This window comes from Symphodus melops, assembly GCF_947650265.1.
Source record: "Symphodus melops genome assembly, chromosome: 2".
NCBI classification, from domain to species: Eukaryota; Metazoa; Chordata; class Actinopteri; order Labriformes; family Labridae; genus Symphodus; species Symphodus melops.
In genome coordinates, this window is record NC_136692.1 from 4,859,315 (window position 1) to 4,880,846 (window position 21,532).

The 21,532-nt window shown below is 42.2% G+C and overlaps 1 protein-coding gene across 8 annotated transcripts in view; it reads right to left on the minus strand.

Moving 5' to 3' along the window:
- Positions 1-21,532, minus strand: part of grin2bb (glutamate receptor, ionotropic, N-methyl D-aspartate 2B-b) — a 90,727-nt gene that overhangs the window by 21,045 nt on the left and 48,150 nt on the right. For all 8 annotated transcript variants that reach the window (XM_079337011.1, XM_079337010.1, XM_079337009.1 and 5 more), the window contains 7 exons: positions 19,425-19,568; positions 16,940-17,210; positions 14,379-14,571; positions 4,006-4,120; positions 3,627-3,832; positions 2,359-2,530; positions 107-260 (listed from right to left, as the gene is read on the minus strand). In XM_079337011.1, coding sequence (XP_079193137.1) covers positions 107-260; positions 2,359-2,530; positions 3,627-3,832; positions 4,006-4,120; positions 14,379-14,571; positions 16,940-17,210; positions 19,425-19,568 — 1,255 coding nt within the window. The remainder of the gene's footprint in view (positions 1-106; positions 261-2,358; positions 2,531-3,626; positions 3,833-4,005; positions 4,121-14,378; positions 14,572-16,939; positions 17,211-19,424; positions 19,569-21,532) is intronic.

Below are 21,532 nucleotides of genomic sequence, written 5' to 3' on the forward strand. Positions count from 1 at the left end.
AACACACAAGGAAACTTCCCTTACTTAGTGAAAAACGCTCGCTGCGATACGAGTGTATTTGCGTGTCGTGGAACCTGCCAGAAGCGTCAGCCGTGTTTCTCCTTACCAAGAAAGGCGGAGGGGGAGACAGTGCCGTTGCTACGGGAGACCATGACACTGATCCCAGTCTCGATGAAGGGCACGGAGAAGTCGATGACCTCGGACCGCTCTTCGTTGATGGTGAGCGAACCCACCGCCATGTGCGCGTTCTTCAAAACGACCTGCAGGTTCCACCGGAGGCAGAGAGACACACAGGGAGAGAACACAGAAGATCAGCAGGTGCACGAGGCCGCCGAACCTTCCTGGGGATTAGACACAACGAGAGGAATTTCTAACTGCTGATATCCATACAAAACCCACCATCTGTGTTTCGATTCAACACTTTCTAGGTAGAGTATCACAGGAGGAAAAGCAGATCATTACTATGCTTCGTCCATATTTGACTTCCAGCCTCCCTCTGAGCGTATTTAGCGCTCGGTTTGAGAAGCCTCTGGCCATGAATAAAATGGACGACCGTTAAAAAGAAATGTGTTTACCAAAGTGAGCAGGAATCCTAAACGTACTTTTCTTTTCTTTTTCACACTTCTTCATTGCGGCCTCTCTCTCTCTCTCTCTCTCTCTCCCTCTGTGTTTTCTGCCTCTGTTGTTCTGTTTTCCCCCTTTTCAAATTAAATCATTATCTACTTACTTAGGCATTTAAAGACTAATGCTTCCATGCATGAATGCACAGCACATTTGCATAGCTGTGACTTTATGCTGATTTATACTTGAGGAAAAGATACTTTGGATTCCCTTGTTTAATATCACTGCGCACATCTCCTTTGTTCTTAAGATAATAGTGTGCCTCGTCCTCTTCCATAATCAATTAAGTTGGACATCACATCGATTTGTAAGGGCTGCATTGTGCTGAATGTCTAATGTGTAACGAGTGCAGGAGAGAAGTGGGTCTTTCCCTGAGGCTGCTTTTCCTTCTCCGCTTCTCTCCAGAAAAACGCTTTCAACTTCGACATGTCTTTTTCTTTTCTTTTTTTTTCTTCTTCTCCCCATCCCTGATTAAGACCCTGCTCGCTCTCCTGCTGGGGTTTTTATGATCACAGCTCCCCCTCAGGTCAGGTTGGGGGTAGAAGTGTTTGGTGGCTGACAGAGACGGTGAGAAGACATTCAGATGAATGAAGCCGTGTCATTTCAAAGGCCAGTAAAAATGTCCCCAGCTGTAGTGAGAGTTTGCATTAATAATACAACACATAATTCATATTGGAATAGTCATTGTTTCAAAGAACTGTATTTGTGGTGAGTAGAAAAGTAAAACAGTTGACTCCTTATTGTTTTTGTTAGATAGAGAAGAGTGGATAGAGTCAACATCTGGAGAGAGAGAGAGAGAGAGAGAGAGAGAGAGAGAGAGAGAGAGAGAGAAAGAGAGAGAGACAGAGAGAGAGAGAGAGAGAGAAAGAGAGAGAGACAGAGAGAGAGAGAGAGAGAGAGAGAGAAAGAGAGGGAGAGTAGATAGATACTTTATTGATCCCGAGGGAAATTCAAATTTATTTTATAGATAGATGATAGATCGAGTGACCGAAAACGAGACTGATTTGAACCCGGGCCGCCCGCTGTAGCCTCCGTACACACACACACACACACACACACACACACACACACACACACACACACACACACACCTTATTAGGGATGAGCAAAGAAAAGGAGAAAATAAAAACCCACACATGGATTGATATAAATCTGAACATACATTTTAAAATGAAAACGTAATCAGTGATGATGACAGGAAGTAGTTTGGGTTAATAACCAAAAAACCCCCCCCCCCACTACTTTCAGTCTTAATTTCCGCTGGTGGATATTTTAGGAGCCTTTCTGGAACTCGTTCTGTATTTCCCAGAGGAACACAACGCCCACAAAGGTGAGCTAATCGGATGCCAATTAAGAAACAGCGCTGCAGTGAAAGTGGATATCGTGATGTAACACGCTGGTTCTGATGGAAGTGAGAGAAACACGGAGAATACATTTATTGGAGGTACACAGCTATATTTAGTGGCTGTGCTGGTTCAATGATGGTTTTGTGGCGAGGTTTCCAACGTGCTGCTCTCTCAGCTGTGAAAAACACAATCAGCTTGGTGTGCCAGCAGGTCTGCATGACATCCACTGAACCTGCGTTGTGGCTGTTTTAGATCCGTTTACAGCCAATGAGGTGTGACTTCTATTCTGGTGGTGAGCCGGTTGAGCTCATATGTAACTTCAGACGACGTCTCCGAGACAGAATCAGAGCCAGCAGTGATTAAACAACAAGTGGATAAAACGTGTCCTCACCTCGCCAACCATGCCGTTCCAAGTCCCGTTGACCTTCTTGCCGTGTTTGCCGTTGGTGACCAGGTACAGGTCATATGAGAATTTAACCGCCTTGGCGATCTTCTTCAAGATATCGATACAGAAGCCTTTGCAGCAGCGCTTGATGTAAATCCCGGAATCACCTGTCTGATTGCTGTGAGGTGTCACAGAGTGACAGAGGGAGAAAGGAAGGAGCAGATAGAGAGAAGAAAAATCAGTAATCGAGGATTAAGGTTTTTTTTGTGTTTCTGAAGAAAAGAGAGCAGATTGAAAAGAGACTAAACCATAAAGAAACACCTTACTGATATTTCAGATTGAATGATCTGTAAAACATGAACCAGTTTGGGTTTATCTACTTGGCTCTGAGGCTACTTTCACATATTTGGCTTTAGGCACACACAGATAAATCTACACATCTGTACAGCTGCATCAGTGAGAATGCTTGGCTGGAGAGAAATCATGCGAAATCTCGTTGGCACAGAGCTTTCCATCCCTGAAATGCAGAATGTGAGGATGTCTTTAAAGGAAGGCAGATGTGTGTGTGTGTTTGTGTGTGTGTTTGTGTGTGTGTGTGTGTGTGTGTGTGTGTGTGTGTGGGGGGGGGGGGGGGGGGGAGCAGAAAGAAAGAAGGCAAAAGATCAGTCAATAAAAGAACCACTGAGCTGGAAGATGTATGATGCCCTCAGGAGGTTTCAGGTAGGCCAGCGATAGAAAACGAGGCCATTGAAGAAAATTCATTATCACACACCAAGGAGAAGTGGATGGCAAGAGGGTGAAGGGTGAAGAGTCCCAGGAGAGAGGAAAATACTCCAAGAAACCGAGACAATGATCTAGTTAGCAGAAGCCAAGCTGGTGGAGGTAATGACAGGACAGTGAGGGGACTGAAGCCGTCTTTTTAAAGGATAAACTCTTCCAGGATGGAGCAGAGTCTGAGTCTGCTGACATCCACAGCCGGAGTAATATTCTGCTAAACGTGCGATGCAGCTGCTGCTGGAGTTTTTTTTATTTATGGCCACGGGCGATTTGTTGTGTGGCACACTTAACTTGAACTACATTCACAAGGTCACATAGCATACAGGAGGAACTTTAAATAAGTCATGTTTTCACATCCATCGATTTATCAATCAATATACCTCTACACTAAGATCCATGGAGAAGTCTTCTCTTAGCACTTCACTCTGCAATGTTTTGTCTCCTGTAAGAAACAAACATGTTTGTACTCTGCTCCAAATCCAACTCCAACCTCTCACCTGAGTTTGAGCTGTTTGCGGCACGGCACGGTGTTCCTCATGCAGGTCCCACTGAGCGGGTCCACGTCCTCCACGATGACAAACGGGGCCTCCTCCAGAGTCACGATGGACAGGTGGTCCTCGTGCTCCTCGTCCGTCGAGTACAGCTCAAAGCGAGGCCACACGTGGTATCTCATCGTCAGAGAGCCTCTCTCCCACTTGCCAACCTGCATGAGCGAGTGGGAGGTGGGCTGAGTGATACAAAGGCTACGGGAACAGGTGCTTCAAGTGGCAGGGAGACACTGACAAAGGATGACAAGTGACATGTACATCGCGGAGGGGGGGAAGAAAAAAACAAACAAGGCAGAAGACAGATCAGAGGAAAAGAGCTTCTCCTCACCCTGTCCCATTGTCGATCCTTGTCCAGAAGAATGATGACCAGTTTGGGGAACATCTGGTGACCCTCTTCACTAAACGAAAGGTTTCGGCCTTCAAATGTCACATTCATGAGGTACCTGAGAACGAGAGGGTAAGCTTCAATTAAAAACATAAAGATCTCCACCTCCACCTGTGGATACATCGATTTTTTTAATGAACATGTTCCCGCCTGCTTTCACACACTGCCAAGACTGTGATGAGTCGTGACCATACGTCGTGACACAGAAACATGAACACGACATCCACATATTAGCATCCTAATTATTGTGGTTATACTGTATGTTAGTGAACGGCTGCTTATTTAAACATGCAGAGGACACATATGCATTCATTATAGCCGTATTTCCAACTGATCCCAGATTCTCTCTTCTTTCTGCTTCTTCGCTCTCTTCCAACTCCTCAGAGAGATATCAGGCTCCTATGCTCACTATGTGAACCAGCTAGCTGCTAACTCCGTCTGTCATCTGTTTGTTTTCTGTGCACAGTGTTCAGTGCAGCAGCTATTTTTCTTTTTTTTTGTGCTGCTGCTGCTGTAAATAAGGTCCATAAAAGCAGCGATCTCCCCGAGACAGTCAAGTTGGAGAATCAAAGAACTGAAGCAAACAGCAGAAAGGCATCAAAGCTCTCTGTACAGTAGAGCTGCAGAGTGCAGCTATAGCTCTCTCTGGTTTATCACGGTCACACTTTGCACATGATGATATAAGAGGCGTAGCAGCTCTGCATGGCCATCGCTGTATGGTGGAAGAGGCTGATGAGTTTTTCTGCAGAGGTCGATCAGATTCAATAGTCCTCGTGTAAAACTGAGGGTGAAGAGTGTAAATAGAAGAGCCGCCATGAAATATTAAGAAATATTCTAAAACTTGAACATGAAATATTGAGCCAAAAATATTTCCACCACAAAGCGTACCCGACTGCTGTTTGTAATGACTCAGTGCTGTCAGATATTCATTACAAACACTCTGCAGTCAAATATTCATGAGGTTTGAAATATGTCAGCACAAGGTTCTTTAAAGAATATAATTTTTTTATATCCGACACTTTCACGGCTACTTTTACACACATTCCCATCACAGGCTTTTTATCACAGACATTCATTGATTGTGTTTTTGTTCAGCCTTTAACAGGACAGGATGTATTTCCCTCCTTTATTGACGCGGTATGATTCAAACTTTTGAGCCTACGCTACATTTAGGTCTAATATCATATAGAGTGAACACAGTAGCACTAAGACTGAAGAACATTTTCAATAATATGATATTTTTTGATGCCTGATATCATTATACTACATCAGTTATTTTAATTAACGAAAGTACCAGTGCTTTACAAAAATGTTGGATATTCAGTCATATTATATTATACTTAAAGCTGTCAAAGCCAAAGAGGGAGCTCGCTGGATGAGAGAAGGAGTTTGTCTGTCTTTTAGGGGAATAAAAAACTAATCTGGTGTTTAGGATTTCAACTTTTGTTAAATCCAAATAGATACTGACAGAGTTGGATTTTTGCTGGTGTTGTATCACAGAAAAAAAGTTATCCTAGTGCAAAGTGAGGGATTTGTTTTCCCTTGAAGATAGCAGGTTAAAGATACTGAAGACACACACACCCTCTAAATGAACAGTGTGTGTTATGTGCTCACACAGATTTCATTACAGCAAAAATGTCACCTCAGAGAAATTTTTATTTTTGTTTGACTGAGATGTTTTTAAAGTGATGCAGCTTTTTATATTACAGCTTGTTGTTCTCCGTTTTATTAAAGCACTTTCTTCATTAAAAAAAATAAATTTTTAAACTGCCTGTAATAACATTATTACCTGATCTCAACCGTGAGATTTGTGATCTGTGGCACCACTAATGAAGATCATGATCGTGTAGAGGAAAGAGAGCAAAAAGAAACGGCTGGCAGAGAGAGGACGGCACACAGAGAGTGTGTTAACCGCCTGTGTGGAAACACATCAGCATATATGTGTCAACAAGTGTAGAGCAGCGGCAGATTAACTGGAATCATCTCTCTCTTTTCTCTCCGCCGCCTCCTTCCCTCGCTCTTCCCTGTCCTGAACTGTGGGCTGCCATCACCATGGAGACGCTCAGCCTCTGAAACAATCCACCAGAGAAATAAATATCTCGTCTGAATGCAAGGAGTTAGGGGCCCTGTGTGTGTGTGTGTGTGTGTGTGTGTGTGTGTGTGTGTGTGTGTGTGTGTGTGTGTGTGTGTGTGTGTGTGTTTGTTAGGGCTTTCCAAAGAAGGTGGCGTTCACATTTTACACACCATCGTCTCCAAACCAGCCACACGTGTGAAAAAGGACAATAAATCTTTTCACAAGTGAATAATAAAAAAAAAAAAAAAAAGTAGACAACAGATGAGCAACGGGCCTGATATTAACCCAAGTTTTTATCACAAGTACCTCCTACTGGAACATTCAGTACTTGTGTCTGTAAAGTCTTCAACTATTTTTATATCCCGCCTCAAACACACACACACACACACACACACACAAGCACACACACGCACACAGCTACATGCTTCGAGTAAGTCAATAAGATGACTCAAGCCTCCATGAAATGCCTATCGCTGCATTCATTGCTGTAATTCCTGTGTAACATGGGATTAGCTTCCTGAACATAATCTCATTTTGAATAGGGAACCCAAAGATCGAGGCGGTGTGGGCGGAGGCTCGGGAGGTCCCGCCCTGATGCCCTGGCAACCCACGTGACCAGAAGCAGCCGCGCGGTGCATTCACGCACTTTTTTTTTATGTTATAAAACAAAACATAGCTACGCAGGGCGGCTCTTAACACCGGTGTAATGTCACGTAATGTGTTGCCATGACTCCCACAACTACAGCAATTTTTCATGCAATCAGCTGCGTTGCCATGGGAACAGTAATCTCACCCTAGAGAGCCTGGTTGAGAGAGAGAGAGAGAGGGAAAGAGAGAGAGAGAGAGAGAGAGAGAGAGAGAGAGGAAGAGAGCAAGAGTGAGAGCGAGAGAGAGAGAGATGGAGAGAGAGAGAGCGAGAGAGAGAGAGAGAGAGAGAGAGCAAAAGCAGTATTTTTCTGTCTAAACCTGAGTGTTTAGCCACTTTCCCCTCATGCTGTCAGATCAATGTCTCTATTTCACCTCCGAGCAGCTCGTCCAATCACACATCAATACGACTCATCCAGCCGTGCATTAACCTGAACCTTTACAAAGACCGCTCCACGCTGTGAGTTTACAGCGCTGTTTATCATTTTGTATGCCTGTTCTGTGGAAGTAGCTTTTATGTGCCGTTTGATCCGGCTCATGTCAGAATCCCCTCTGACGCTGCTGAGAGAAGAAAAATATATTATATAAATAAATAAAACTGCTGGGATGAGCCTCTAACAGAACCTCATGTGGCTTCATCACAGCCATATGCAGCGCTTGTGTGCGCCTTGCTCACCAACTGTTCCCCGACTAATCACTGGCTGTGAGGGGAATTTATTTTTTTTTAGTTACAGAGACACTGAATCATCAATGGCATGGACACAATCCCTCTTTTTTTCCCCCTTAAATCTCTTCAAACGTATTCCAGAACCAAGCGATATGACTTTCCTTTATCTCCGAGTGAAGCTCAACAGGGTCACAAATTCTCTGTCACTGCAATGCAGGGATGCTAAAATATATATCCCTGCTGTGAGAGTCTGTCGTGCATGCACGCACGCACACACACATGTACATACTGTATCAGGTTCGGGTGGATGAGTCATAATCTGGGATGAGTGCAGAAGACCTGCCTCTGAAGAGTTACCCATTTCTGATGAGATGTGTACTACACGTTACAAAAGCTGTAGGAAGGAAGCAGAGGCTGAGTGAGCAGCGATATATGTGCATCTACACAAAATGGTAAATAAGGTGGAGTATGTGGTGCAGGAGTTGTGCCTGTCAGGATGCACGCCTGAACAAATCAGACAGGGCAGCAATGCTTTTCACTTTAAGCTGCAAAACAAGACTTTTAATTTTTTTTTTTTTCGGTATTTCACAGTTTTCTGAACATTTCTAATGAGGAGTCTAAGGTGGCATGTTCATACACTGAGTACAGTAAAATATCCCTCAATCAATCTTTCTTTTTATGGCTCCAAGACACAAAAGTGTTGAGATAACAAATGTTCTTTCAACACCTTTTACAAAAGAGCAGGTAAAAGACCTTACTGAAAAGTACGAGTGGAAGGAAAACACTTCTCTGAAGAGGCAGAAACCTCGAGCAGCAGCACACTCGTGGTGAACAATATATTGGCTGATATCTTTTTGAGATCTATCTAAAAACTATGCAAACATCCAGACACTTTCACAGTGTCATAAAGACAGATGTCAGATGATGCATCACTGCTGAGAACTGCTAATTTCATACAACAACAAGCCTTTGGACTGGTGAATAAGTACTAACATCGGTGCCTGTCTGCAACAAAATTAACCGATTATGCTAATCGCTGGATACGCGAAAAATTGGCCGATATTACACACATCAAATGAAATGTGTATATTTGATTGAAGCTCTTGTTTGTGGGGATATGTGGGAGTCAAATCAAACTGAAATGAAGTCCCTCAGAGTGAGCAGAATTTGCACAAGACATCCTTTACTTGGAAAATGATTAACTGGTCACAGGTCTTGCTTAGTCGTTTTATGATCTGGGGAATTTTTGGCCTCTCTTGCAAATTTCTCATTTGAATATTAAGTTTGATGAGATTTTCTGCCAGGAAGTTTGATCAAATCTGCAGACCACTGCCAGCTCTAAGAGTCCAGAAGTGGCAACAAACGAAATCGTCAATGTCAATGTATTTTACTAAAGAAATGTCAAACAACATCTAATATTTCGGTTCATTTATTGAGTCATTAATTGGTGGCGGTGCTGCTCTGACAGCGTCGATTCAGACAGACGCAGTGTGATGTGGACTGCACATAGGAAAAGATGTAACGCTGGGAATCTCTTTGAGCTTCTGTCTTTAATAAGAGAGTCCACAGGAGCTCCGTGTGATCTGTGCCCACCAGGAACCCTGCGGAGCAGGAGACATCAGACAGCTACCTGTGGAGACTGCAGAGAGGGAGCAGAGTATCAGAGGGAGACTGTGTCATTTAAAATGTGCACGGGAGCTTAACAGGCGAGGACGCTGACCTTCCATCGTCTGCAAACCTCAAATATAAAGTGCACTTTTCGTCTGTCATCTCAGGACTAATTTAGATTCATGTTAACAAGGCTAACAAGAAAATGCAATGTGAAAAAAAAATGGTGTCCTTTACATCACTTAACTGTTGTTATGAAAATATTTCTGTAGAGACGCCTTCATGGTCAAACAGCTCTTCAGACATTTCTTTCATGATCTCTTCTCTATTTTGAAAAGGCATACTTGACCAAAAGAGGAAAACTCAGACAGCACTTTTCTCCTGCCTGACCACAGCTGATGAACGATTACTGTCGAAAAGACGAGCTGTGTCGAGGAGTTGGAAACAAACATGTTTGCAGAAGTGCACACAAAAAAAGTATGTGTAAAAAATCTAGAAATGGAAACATAATATATCTGGCTCTCCATCTAACCATTTCTTTTGCCTCCCTGCCTGCACTGTCTTTCTCAGGCTGACGCTTGCTGGCTCCTTGCACAAGGACGGCTAAAAATGGTTGGTTGATACTGTTGTAATGGTCTCCTCTCCCCAATGTCATCCAGTGGATTCAGTCTCACAAAAGTGGTACATGGAGTTTGCACTTTTCCCCGTTGTAGTCAGACTTGTGATAATTTAGCAGCTATTCAAGATTTAGTCTTTTTTTTTTTAGATGACATGCTTCATTCATTGGGCTCTCAATTGCTCCGTCACCTTTGACGGTTTAAAATGGATCAAAACTGAGAATCGTCTCGCTGAATAAACTCTCTGACAGATATCCTCACCAGCAGAAATCAAGGCTTTGACAAGGAGCAATTAAAGTTAAGAGCAGCAAAAAGGCAAAGCTTCAGTATTTAACTGACATAATTCCAGCAGCTTGTTGCGGCTTTGTCACCGACATGCAGCGAGAGAAGCGTCAATGAACAGGAGAAAATTACAAGTTGTATTCGCGAAGCACCTGTTGCAGAGAAGTGATCTTCTTTTATGTGCTCAGCCGTCCACACACACCGTTTGTGTCCAGTTACGTTCGATCAGACCGAGATAACGGATCAGATAGTGAGGAGCATGCAGCCTTCATCACAGCGATAGTCGGTCTCTTTTTGTGTAGAAATAAAAAGAGTGAGGTGAGATGAACAGACTAAAACTGAACAGTTCTTGATTTAGTTTAGTGGCCATAAGGTGCTGTTAAAAAAGTTAAATATATTTGTATCACCATTCCCAGCATATTGTAAAATGTTTAAAATTGTAATGTTGAATTGTGACTCGAGCATGGCGAAGATATTGTATTCTGGGGTGTCTGGTGATTCCCGCCCCTAATCTACAGTGCGCCATTGCCATTTAATCCCAATGTAGTGAGTTTCATTTAAGTGCTTTTCAGTGAGATTGGATCGTTGTCAACGCATCGCAGAAAAAAAAGGAAATGGAAGAGAGCTATGAAAAGATTCAGATACAAAAAGGGGTACTAACAAGGTCCAGAACTGACCCTGGTGTAAAAACGTAAAAAGAAGAAAGACAGTAAGTGACACGGCATGCAGCCGAAACAGATGTGTGAATTTCTGACCCACTTCCATTCCTAACAGCGCTGTATGAAAAGAGACCGTCATTTGTACTCTAGATGCCCAAAAGCACAATGAAATGCCTCGCTTGCCTTCTAATAAACAGAGCCAGGATTTATTAGATAGACACTTTTATTGTACCCATTAAGGAATGCAATAATGCTGCTCTCCTGCTACCAGAAAAACTCCTTTAAAAAGGTGAAATGGGCTGAGAGTAACATGCTCGCCCTGCCAGCATGAGAGGGTCAAACAGAAGCTTTTCTTCTGCAGGTCCTCACAGAGAGAGAGAGAGAGGAGAGAAAAGTCACTACATGATAGTAAACGGCTATTACATCACGTCTACCAGTGCGGCTTTTTCTATCAGCAGAAGGACTTCAGGGGGAATTTAAATGAAGGCAAACATTCACACCAACACTTACACAAAAACAAATCCTGCAATGCCATGCCCAACCACATCCACTCACACACAAATAAGCCCCATAGCGCCTCATCCAAAACCACTTGGAGCACATTTTGTCATTATCCCAGTATTCCTGTCCTCACTGTCTGTCAGGAAACAGCGGAGCTCTGCGTGTGTGGATGTTTGCTGATTTGTGTTCGAGTGTGGCGAGTGCTTGGCCTGCGGTGTAAGGAAGTATTTATGTATACTCTTTTTTTACATGCATGTGTGTTCGTGTGTGCCAAAGAAGGTCAAGCAGCCCCTAAACAAATTTGAGAGCGTGACTCACAGGGGCCTCCCATCTCCGTCCATCATCAGCACTGACAGGATGGCATGCTCATTCTGCATGCATTCAGCCCACTGGGAGCCTGAAGCTATACAGGACCACGCCGAGACGTATGGCCTTATTATTGCTTCTGTCTCATGGGGTGTAAGGATGGAATAGGTGTGTGTGTGTGTGTGTGTGTGTGTGTGTGTGTGTGTGTGTGTGTGTGTGTGAGGGAGAGGCTATTTCAAGCTTCTGGGGGCCTCCACAAATCCAACAATCCCAAAAAGTCAGTCAAATGGAGAAAAATTGAATGACTGCTGGGATAACATACTCCACACCTCTCTCACACACACACACACACACACACACACACACACACATAGACACACAGCAGAGCAGCATCCCAAGTGTGTGCCTGAAGGATGATTGAGAGCTAACCCTGTGTCTCATAGCGACCCTTAGGGAGCGAAATATTCATGGCCGTGTCGTTATTGTTATCTGAGTCGTGTTGGTGGCAGCTTCCTGGATGTCACGCACAACCGCCCCTGATATCAAAAACAACAAACAGGTGTGCAATGCAAGACCAACATTTAAAGTAAGACATGAAGATGGAGGCAGCGGAGGCAGGCTAAAGTTTCCGTATCGTATCGCATTCCTTCAATCAAAGTGAAAGTAAAAGTAGAAACAAAAACAAAGACAAAGCGGTTGAATACGTGAGGGTGAAGAAACGAGAGGATGGAGGGGGAATACTTTTTATGAGGCTGAAACACATTTCACAAAGAATGACACCAGTAATTTGAAGCTTTCATTAGATTAAGCCCTAAAGAGCAGTTAAATGTCAAGCTTTGACGTGTGTGTGTGTGTGTGTGTGTGTGTGTGTGTGTTTCTGGTTGCACTCTTTGGCTCCTTTTTTCATTAATCCTCTTGTCCTCGAGCAATCAATTAGCTGAGGAATCTCTGATCAATTTGAACAGTAAAAGCATGCCCTATGAAGTTAAATGGGGATTAATTATTGAATACGAATACTCCAGCTTGTTCTGTAATTTGCCCCCAAAAAAGCAAAGCAAGCAGAGTCAGAGGCAAAGCGAAGGAAGATGTTTTCATTTAATGATGGCTGTGGGTTAAGCTAAAGATAAGACGCTGTGTTGTACAGGAGTCTGAGCTCAGCTTGTGTTTTATGTTTTTATTTAATAATTGAACAAACTGTAGTTCTCCTGAGGGAAAAGTCTGCATGCCCGCTGATGTGTGTGCTCCACGTTGTAACTTATGTCTTTGGTTGCACATTTATGAGATTTATTGAGATATTTTCATCTGCACTCTTCGTTACTAAAAACAGAACATTTGTTTATTTCTGTTATTTTACCAGCTTTTTTTTTTTCAAAGTGACTCATATAATCCAAAAAAGATTTCATCTGCTTTTGCTCAGACCAGATTTGTTTTACTGTGTATGAGGCCAGGCTGCTTTTTATGTACCAAAATACTAAACCTCAAACTACGTGAACATGGTTCATTGCCTTTTTATTGCTTTTTCATCTTATCTTTTTTTATTAAGATGTAATAGTACTCCAACTCAAAGCAATATTTGATCAAAGCTCAGCTTGTTTATATGAATGGTAAATGGACTTTTCTCATTTTCTGACTCCTCAAAGGTCTTTTACACTGACGGTCAAATCTTCACGTTCACACACTGATGTCAGAGGTTTCTAAATAAAGCGACCATCAGAAGTAATTAATGCCATTCATACACATTCACACGCCACTGATGAAGCAGCAGAAGCACCTCGGAAGATGACCGACTCGACAAGCTGAGCCCCAGCAGCCCCAATATGACACCCAAAGGACCTGTGACACAAGGGCAAACCCTTATTTTGAAGGGCAATCAGTGGCCCAATCCAAAGCCTCTAACCCACACTGACCCCTGAGACCTTCGATCCCATTCAGTAGATACTGTTTCTACAGTTCTTCCTTCAGGCGGAGCACAAACACTGATAACTAAGCAGTTAGATTATCTACCTGACAAGTCATTTCTAAAACTACGTGTCCTTGATTTGACCTTGTACTTCACAAACGTGTGGCTGGTTAACATTTATTAAGTCTGCTGCTAGGAGTCAACATCGTTAGCTGTAGCAGTCTCATGTAAGTTAAACACTTAAAGTGGTGATTTAAATCCTGTTTACTGCCAACTCTTTAATATTTTTATCTGAAGCCAGAACTCTGCCAGGGCCTTTGATTGATATAATTACCCAGCTACAAATAAGCAGCAGTGCTGACGATGATCTCTCACAAAGGATGAGGAATACGATTCAAATTGATTAATTATAATATGCTCAGCATGAAAGATACAAGCATACATAAATACCTGAGCAACAAACATGTTGTTTGGATTCATCATCTCTGCTTCACTTGTTTGAAGTTTGATGACTCAGGATGACTGAGGAGGACTTTAGAGAATCAACACTGTTTATGATGTGGAAGCATCTAAAACCCAACACGGAGCTGCGAGTCGACCGGCGTGCTTTTGGAAATGACGCTGAGCTCAACTTTAGAAAGTGATCTATTCTGACTGGAAACAGCAGATGAACAAGTCGTTTACATATTTCTCAAACTTTTAAAGCTTTAGATCTTAGCTGGCTATGGAGCACACTGATGTGTCAAGATGACTTACAAAAAAAACAGGATGATTGACAGGATTGTTTTTTTTTTTATGGATTGTTATTTTGAATATCTGAAACCTGAAAAGTGTTAGAGGAAGTTATTCATGCACAGTGCAGACACAGCCTGTTTTTAAAACTTGATCTGCAGCAGAGCTTCACAGGGAACGTGACACGTTTGACTCACAGGAACTTTGCGAGGCAAGGGACATGCAACCCTTTAAAAGTCCAAAGCATCATGTCTCACTCACCACACTTAGCAAACTAATGTGTGGCTAATTCACCTGACCGCCCCTCCGCCCAGCATTGACTCACTTCAGGATTTCTTTGGAGTGGCCGGTGTTGGAGCCCTTTTTGTCGGGTGTCCCGACGCAGCTTGACTTCTGCAGGGTGTGCGGCCCCCGGTCCAGCATCATGGTGGAGGTCGCCGTGGCAATGACAGCCACTGCATCACGTACCCTGGCCTCGATGTTGTAGTCCCATTCGTCATATGACACAGAGATGAGCCCTATGAGAGAGAGAGAGAGAGAGAGAGAGAGAGACAGAGAGAGAGAGAGAGATGGAGTGAGAAAGAGGGATCTACTGTTTTGGGATTGGGAAGGAAAAAGTACAAGAAATACGGAGAAAGGTGAAGAGGAAGGCGATAAGAAGAAGAAGGAGAGAGATGACCAAAATAGACACAGAGGCAGAGTGCAATGAAAAATATCCGAAGGGTGGAAAGATACACAGAAATGAAAGCAATTTAGTCGGAGCTGGAAAGAGGTTTAACACAGAATGAAGAGTGCAATCACTCCTACAATCTTTTAGTTTGCTCAAGAGGGGAGGTATTTACTCTGCTATTCACAAAACAAACAATTATTACGGCTCCAAACATGCAGAGATAGTTTAATACGAGGGCTGTGATCCCCAGTTCGTTTGGTGACATTTAATATTCGACATGACTGTTTGCTATCAGATGTCAAAGTGCATTTCTTACACAGAGCTTTGCTCAGGTGATATTTTCCCTTTAAAGGAATCTGCAGTGTTTTTCAGCTGTTGATGCCTTTTGAATTTTTTATTGTGGTAATCCTGCATACACAAGAGTGAAACTACAGAAGTATATACTTCAAAAAAAAACTTCAAACATGCTTTAAGATCAACGGCAAACTCCCTCTCTTCTCCCTGACCTGATTCCTTGGAGAGATACAGAGAGGATCGAGAGGAAGAATCCCAGACGACTAAAATGCAGCATAGACAGGTAAAGCTTTCTCTTTAATCATGCACATTATTAAATAATACGTTTATATGAAACAATCATTTTTGATAAAATTATCTCCCCAGCAAAAGCGAAACCCGAGGTTAGCATGAATCAGTAGGCATACAACACTGAGTGGCACAATGTAGTACAAACACACACCAGGAGAACATTTGCATATGCAAACATGCCCATCTGCCACTTGTGCCCACATCTCAGTACGGACGTTTTCATAAGACCTGTGCATTGAATCACAGAGTTCTCCTTACAAACGTTGAACCAGTGTGCTCGGATTGCATGAGTTTGGTTTAACGTGGTCTCTATTTGAAAATTAAATCACATCCAGCTAAAGACGGATAAAGAGCTGAAATAGTTATAAATCAAAGGTTTTATAAACAGATATATTGACTGATTATGTATTCAAAGGTAATGTATTCACCACATGTTCACGTTACATGGGGCATTTTTTATTTATGAAAAGATAAACGTACTAAATGGACAAAGCGCGTTGACTTGCACATTTGAAAGAGGCAACCGTCAGTGCAGGCTGAAAATAGATCGGCCTCTTCTGAATCCTTTGTAGAAGTTTAGTACACATGTTTTACACACACAAACCTTTACTGGTTCAGGTTTTAAGAGTGTGTTACACACAGAGCAGAAACTCTGACATGATGAGTGTTTCACTTCAGGGAAATGACGGGAAAGTAGGGTAGAGGTGGAATCAAATAGAAAAAAGGTCCCTGGCTAGCCGGAGGGGCTCAAACCTCCATAAACTATTGAGATATCATTCTGAGTGAAATGAACAACTACTGTGAAGAAATCAGGACGTTTGGAAGCAGCGATCTAACCACTGACATAGTTTTAATATTTCATGTGCCCTGGGTTGGATTGTTCAAGACAGAATATTTAGATATCTTTACAAGCAAGACTGCACAAAACAGTAGGACAGCACCATTACTATCATTCATAAAACTGAAGAAAGTATTTTTTAATACATGATAGAAAGCCTAAAAACTAATTTGACAATGGTGACCTCACACATAAAATTTGGTGAGTGCTTCATCTCTGGTTTAATATTGTGAGGAGAGAAAATCTGGATTTATAGCCCGCTGCTCTGAGGCTGGATTCAAAAGGATATTTTAGACCAGACTACACTGTGGAGCCTTAATTATTATTATCTTTTTATTTCTTTATTCAAAAGGGACAACGCACATTAATTTAACACATGCAGTGTGTTTAAGTCGGACATGCTCTGCTGTCCCTGCATAAGTTTGATAGTTCAGAAACAGAAATAAAGACTGACCTAAATAAATCGAATGTTACCCATCCTTATCCCCAGGTGTACTGTGGACCTACTCTCGCCTTTCCATTCAGACACTTGGGACACATGTTGACCTGCTGTACTGATTCAAAAACCCACATCTGTAGTTTACCAATCTCTGATCCCATTGGCTTTCATTCTAATGACCAAAAAGCCTATGGGACCAAAAAGTGAGTTATGAAGCTTTCGATTGTTCAGATAAAGAATTTGTGATTTCCTAACGGTGCTTAATATTCCACGTGTTTATCATTATTTATAGCACGACATGAACCACATTCAAAGTGTGTCTATATTAAACTGCAGCCTGGTGATTGGGTGTACCTGGAGGGAAGACAGAGGGAACATTGTCTGCGTCTCCTGCCACCAGCGAGGGAACGATCCAGGTGAAGCCATAACCCGTGAGGCCCACAGAATGGGCCACCTCAAAGATAATGCTGGCCTCCTCCTTCGTGCAGTAAAGCAGAATAACTGGACTCTGTAGTTTCTTCAGCTGATTCTGGATCTTGGAGTCTCCATCATCCACTGACATGTCCAAAAGGAGGACTTCTTGGAGCTCCCAGCCCACAAAGCTGTTATCGATGGTGCTGCGGACCTAGATAGGAGAAAACAGGGAGGGTGATTTTTAAACAACATGTCGGCTGCATACATACAAGGGAGTTTTTAAGGAGAGAAATACTGGAAACAAAACAGACTGAGAAGTCTCTCCTCCAGCTCCCAGATAGCAAAACTGTTCCTTCTGAACACGTCCTCTGGGAAAAGGATGCAGTGGTCGACTTTTTTTTTTTTCAGATGCAAAAGAGGAGGATTAGATAATCTCTTCTCCCAAATCTCTCGGCTATATCAGCAAACACGCATGGAGAAAACTCGCTGGAAAACTGTGTCTATTTAAATATGTTACCTACACAACTGTGCTCTATTAATGGATTAAAAGGATTTTTGGGGGGATTAAGGATTCCCGTTTGAAAAGATGCCATTTAGATGAAATAATGATGTTGTTGTTTTTAGCTGCTCGAGGTAATGGCTCTTCTCTTGATGGAATAAATGCATTTCACAAATGTTTATACATAGTATGTCCCATAAAGACAATCATTCACATCTGTATTGAAATAGGAAAAAAGAAACCTTAAATCTTATAAATTATAGTTAATTACTCTGATTTTTTTTTTTTTTACAGTAAGTTACTTTCTTATTTCTGTAAGTTACTGTGTCGTATTTTTACAGTGTAAAGGCTCCTAGCTGCCTTTAGGTTTATGATGCCAGTGAAAAGAGGCTGCACAAATATAGACTATATGACGCTTATCTCGCTGATAAGTTAATCAGGGCTTTGAGTTTGTTATCAATATATTTTCACTTTATATTTGCAGATAAACAGTTCAGCAGAGACAGGTATAGACTAGAGGCTTTACAGAGCACATCTTACCACTCTGATAAGCACACGAAATATCCTCATCTGAAACCTCCATTTAGATTAATAATGTTTGTTTTTTCATCTTAACCAGATTGACAACTTTATTCAAAAGTAAAAGACACCACCATTTCAGCAATACTAATAAGAAATATAATGAACTGACTTTCTAAATCATTTGATTCTTTTCAGATGAGTGTTCAATGTTCAAAGTCTCTCAGGATCTCATAGCATCCCCTTTAAAGAGTCTGTTCTCAGCCCTAGAGATAAGGAGGCGGATGAAGACTCACTGAGGGGCTGCATTCAAAGAGACATGTTCGGCCAATCTGCTTTTCCATTAAAGCAATCAGAAAAGGGAACTCTCTACTCACTTATATCAGACTGTGCCAGACCTCTTCTTTTTTCCTTTTTTCTTCTTCAAAAGATAGAAATGATGGCTTGAAACTAGACACACAATCATGTCCCCAGAAATAGCTTCTGCTGTAAGGATAATTTCCTCCATTGTAAATAGTCCCTGCTGAGTAAAGCTGAAATACATAGTATAATAATAAGGCTGCGTGTCCACGTAATATATATTTTTTCCAGGCAGAAAAGCGCCGGCTGTGCGCTCAGGACAGTTTGCATGAAGCGTTTGTTCTCTGAGAATAAAAGCGCTAAACGTCCAGGCTGTCTCTATGACAACAGTTGACAACGACCGCTTTATGACCGCCATGACTCTGTTACTTTTTACTGCATGTTTTATGTTTGAGATCGATTTACACCCGATCAGACACGGAGCAAAGAGACTGTGGGTACACGATACAATCCGTAGGATGCTAAAATACTGGGAAAATCATACATTTGGAAAAGAGTGCCGGTGATGTCAACAGCGCCTTTCTGGAAAGAGATTTTCAACTTGAGCACTCGCAGTGGCCTCACAGGAAAGACAGAGCTCTCAGAAGAAAAACTATTGGGCGCTGCGGTTTTTCTCCAGAAGTCTGCTTCCTGCTGCGAGTGCTCTTGACCTGTTAAAAACCACTGAAAAAGCTGCCGCTGAGAAAAAAAGAAAAAAATAACCCCGCTTCGTGGACACCAGGTCTAAAACATACAGAGTATCCAAGTCCTACAGAACAATTTGAATGGTACTGGTCTTACCTTCTACAATGGATCCCCAAAAGACAGAAGTAATAATATCTAATGAGCCGGGGTCAGACAGAGAATTAGACTTCTGCTATCAGCTTAATAAGTTACAATAAGTACCCTGCTGCTATTGGAGTCACAGGAAGGACATTCATCTTTACAGAAAATATTCCTTGCAAGTATGAAGGCAGTGAATTTGTCTTGGTCGTGATAAACATATTGCTAAATGTGCAGAGATAAACAGCTGTTTATCTTTAGTAAAGTGTCTGTGTGTTTATTTACCTTGTTGACAAAGTCTTGGTAGCCGGGGTAATACGAGGTGACAATGGAGAAGATGTACCAGTCATACTCCTCCATGATGTTCAACATGACGGAGGCCTGCTGCTCGATGGACGGGCCAAACTGGAAAAACATGGAGTGGTCGTCCTGGAAACCAGAGACATGGAGCCAATCAGCAAACAAGGTCATGAGTCATACAGCATGAGAGAGAACTGGAAGGTAGGCCAGAGATGATTATGGAGCGTGTCCAGCAACTGTAAGCCTCAGGAGCAAATATAGTCCTGTTTATAGACTCCGAGTGTGCCTTCTCTGTTTGTGCTCTACTAAATCAAAACAAGATGGCATCGTTTTCATCTATACACCTTATTTAATATGTCGCTTTTGTGTCTTAATGCTTTGAAATATTACAAAAAAACAAGTGACTCATTCATTCATTAGTAAACTGTAAGCACATTTGATATGCTGCCCAGAGAATAACAGGTAAAACGACCACCTGGCTGAATTATATCTAATGCAGGGGACCATATGTGAAGACAGACATGGCTTTCAAAATATCTCCTCCGAGGAGAGAGAAAGAAGAGAAAGTAAAAAGAAGTCCTGGAGCTGCAGAAGCTGGTGCCGTGGATTGGTGAAGGTCAGTCAACCATGTTTAAGTGCCAAGTAACTCAACGGGACATCGAAGTCAAGACGGATTATTCAGAAATGTTAGAGACCGGAGGTGACGTGACAGAGGGGCTCTAATGAGAACAGCATAATGTCAGGGGCTCTCTGTGTGTTCACAGTGAAGTATACAGTAGAAAGGTGGCTGAGACGACTGGAGGTGTAGGGTCACGCTGACTCACGTGGAAGCTGTTTATGTGTTTCATTGCCAACAAAGCCAAAGAAATAAAGTAGAGGATAAGAAACAAAGAGAAAGTTAAACATTTCAGGAAGTTCTTGTATTAAACAAAGCTGGAGAATGTAGATAGCCTAGCTTAGCTTAGAGAAGGAAACTTGGCAGGCAGCTAGCTTAGCTGAGGAGACTCTTAAGATAGACACAGCAGTCATGTGAGCTAAATGCTAACCTCAGCATGCTAATGTCTTGACAACGCTAACGTGCAAAGGTGTTGCAGGATGTTAAATAAACTCCCAGAGTTAAAGCTCCATTAAAGAGTTTTTAGCAAGTAAATACAAGAAAAACGCTAAAATGTGATATTTATTCCGAGTGTTTCATGCGGCTATTGCTACTGCTAACAGGAGGAGGTGGAGAAGCGGCGTTTCAGCGGACTTTGAATTTTTGCAAAATAGATGTGGCTAAGTATGCCATATAGAACCAGAAAAAAAGGAACATGGGACCTTTAAAGAAGCTATTGGAGAAAAAAGTCAGGGGCACACTGAAGTCACAAGGGTTTAACTTGTGGGTTTAATAAACGTTGGCACACAAGAAAAACAGCAATCCATAAAGCAGTTGTGAAGACTCCTAACTCAGAAACTTTACTGTGAACCTGAGGGAGGAGCTAGCAAAAGAAGGAAGAGAAAACTAAGATACTATTAGGAGTCATCCCCTGAGTAGCACCAACAATGATTTAGAGCAAACCCGTCGGTGAGATATTAAAGTTCACATCAAAGTGGTTAGAAAAGATTTTTCATTCATTTTAAGTGCATCACATTTGCTGTACTTATTTTTCAGCGAATAGAAAGCCTTTGAAAAAAAACCCAAATTGGAATAAATTACTTTCTGCATTTGAAGTTTTGAAAGCGAGGAGTAGTCTTAAATCAATTATTACTCTTTCACTTCACTTGTCTTAACCTCTGAACACAAATGAAAAGGTCAAGTCAAACATTCCCTCTTCTTCAGTGCGCGTCTACATGTGCCCTCCAGATTAACTTTCGCTTGCATCCACCATCAGATCTGTATTTGTTTCGTAATTACATGTTCATGTGCATTTTAGAGGAGACCATTACGCGAACTCTGTGGAAGCATCCACGTGTGCAATCAGTCATACGTGTTAGTCATGCAGGAAGCTGGGCGCTCCATGAGTGAGGTGGGCTACCTCCGCTCTACATCAAAGAACAATTCCCCCATTCCTCGAGGGACAGGAATGATCCGTTACCTACTTTTCACTGTAATG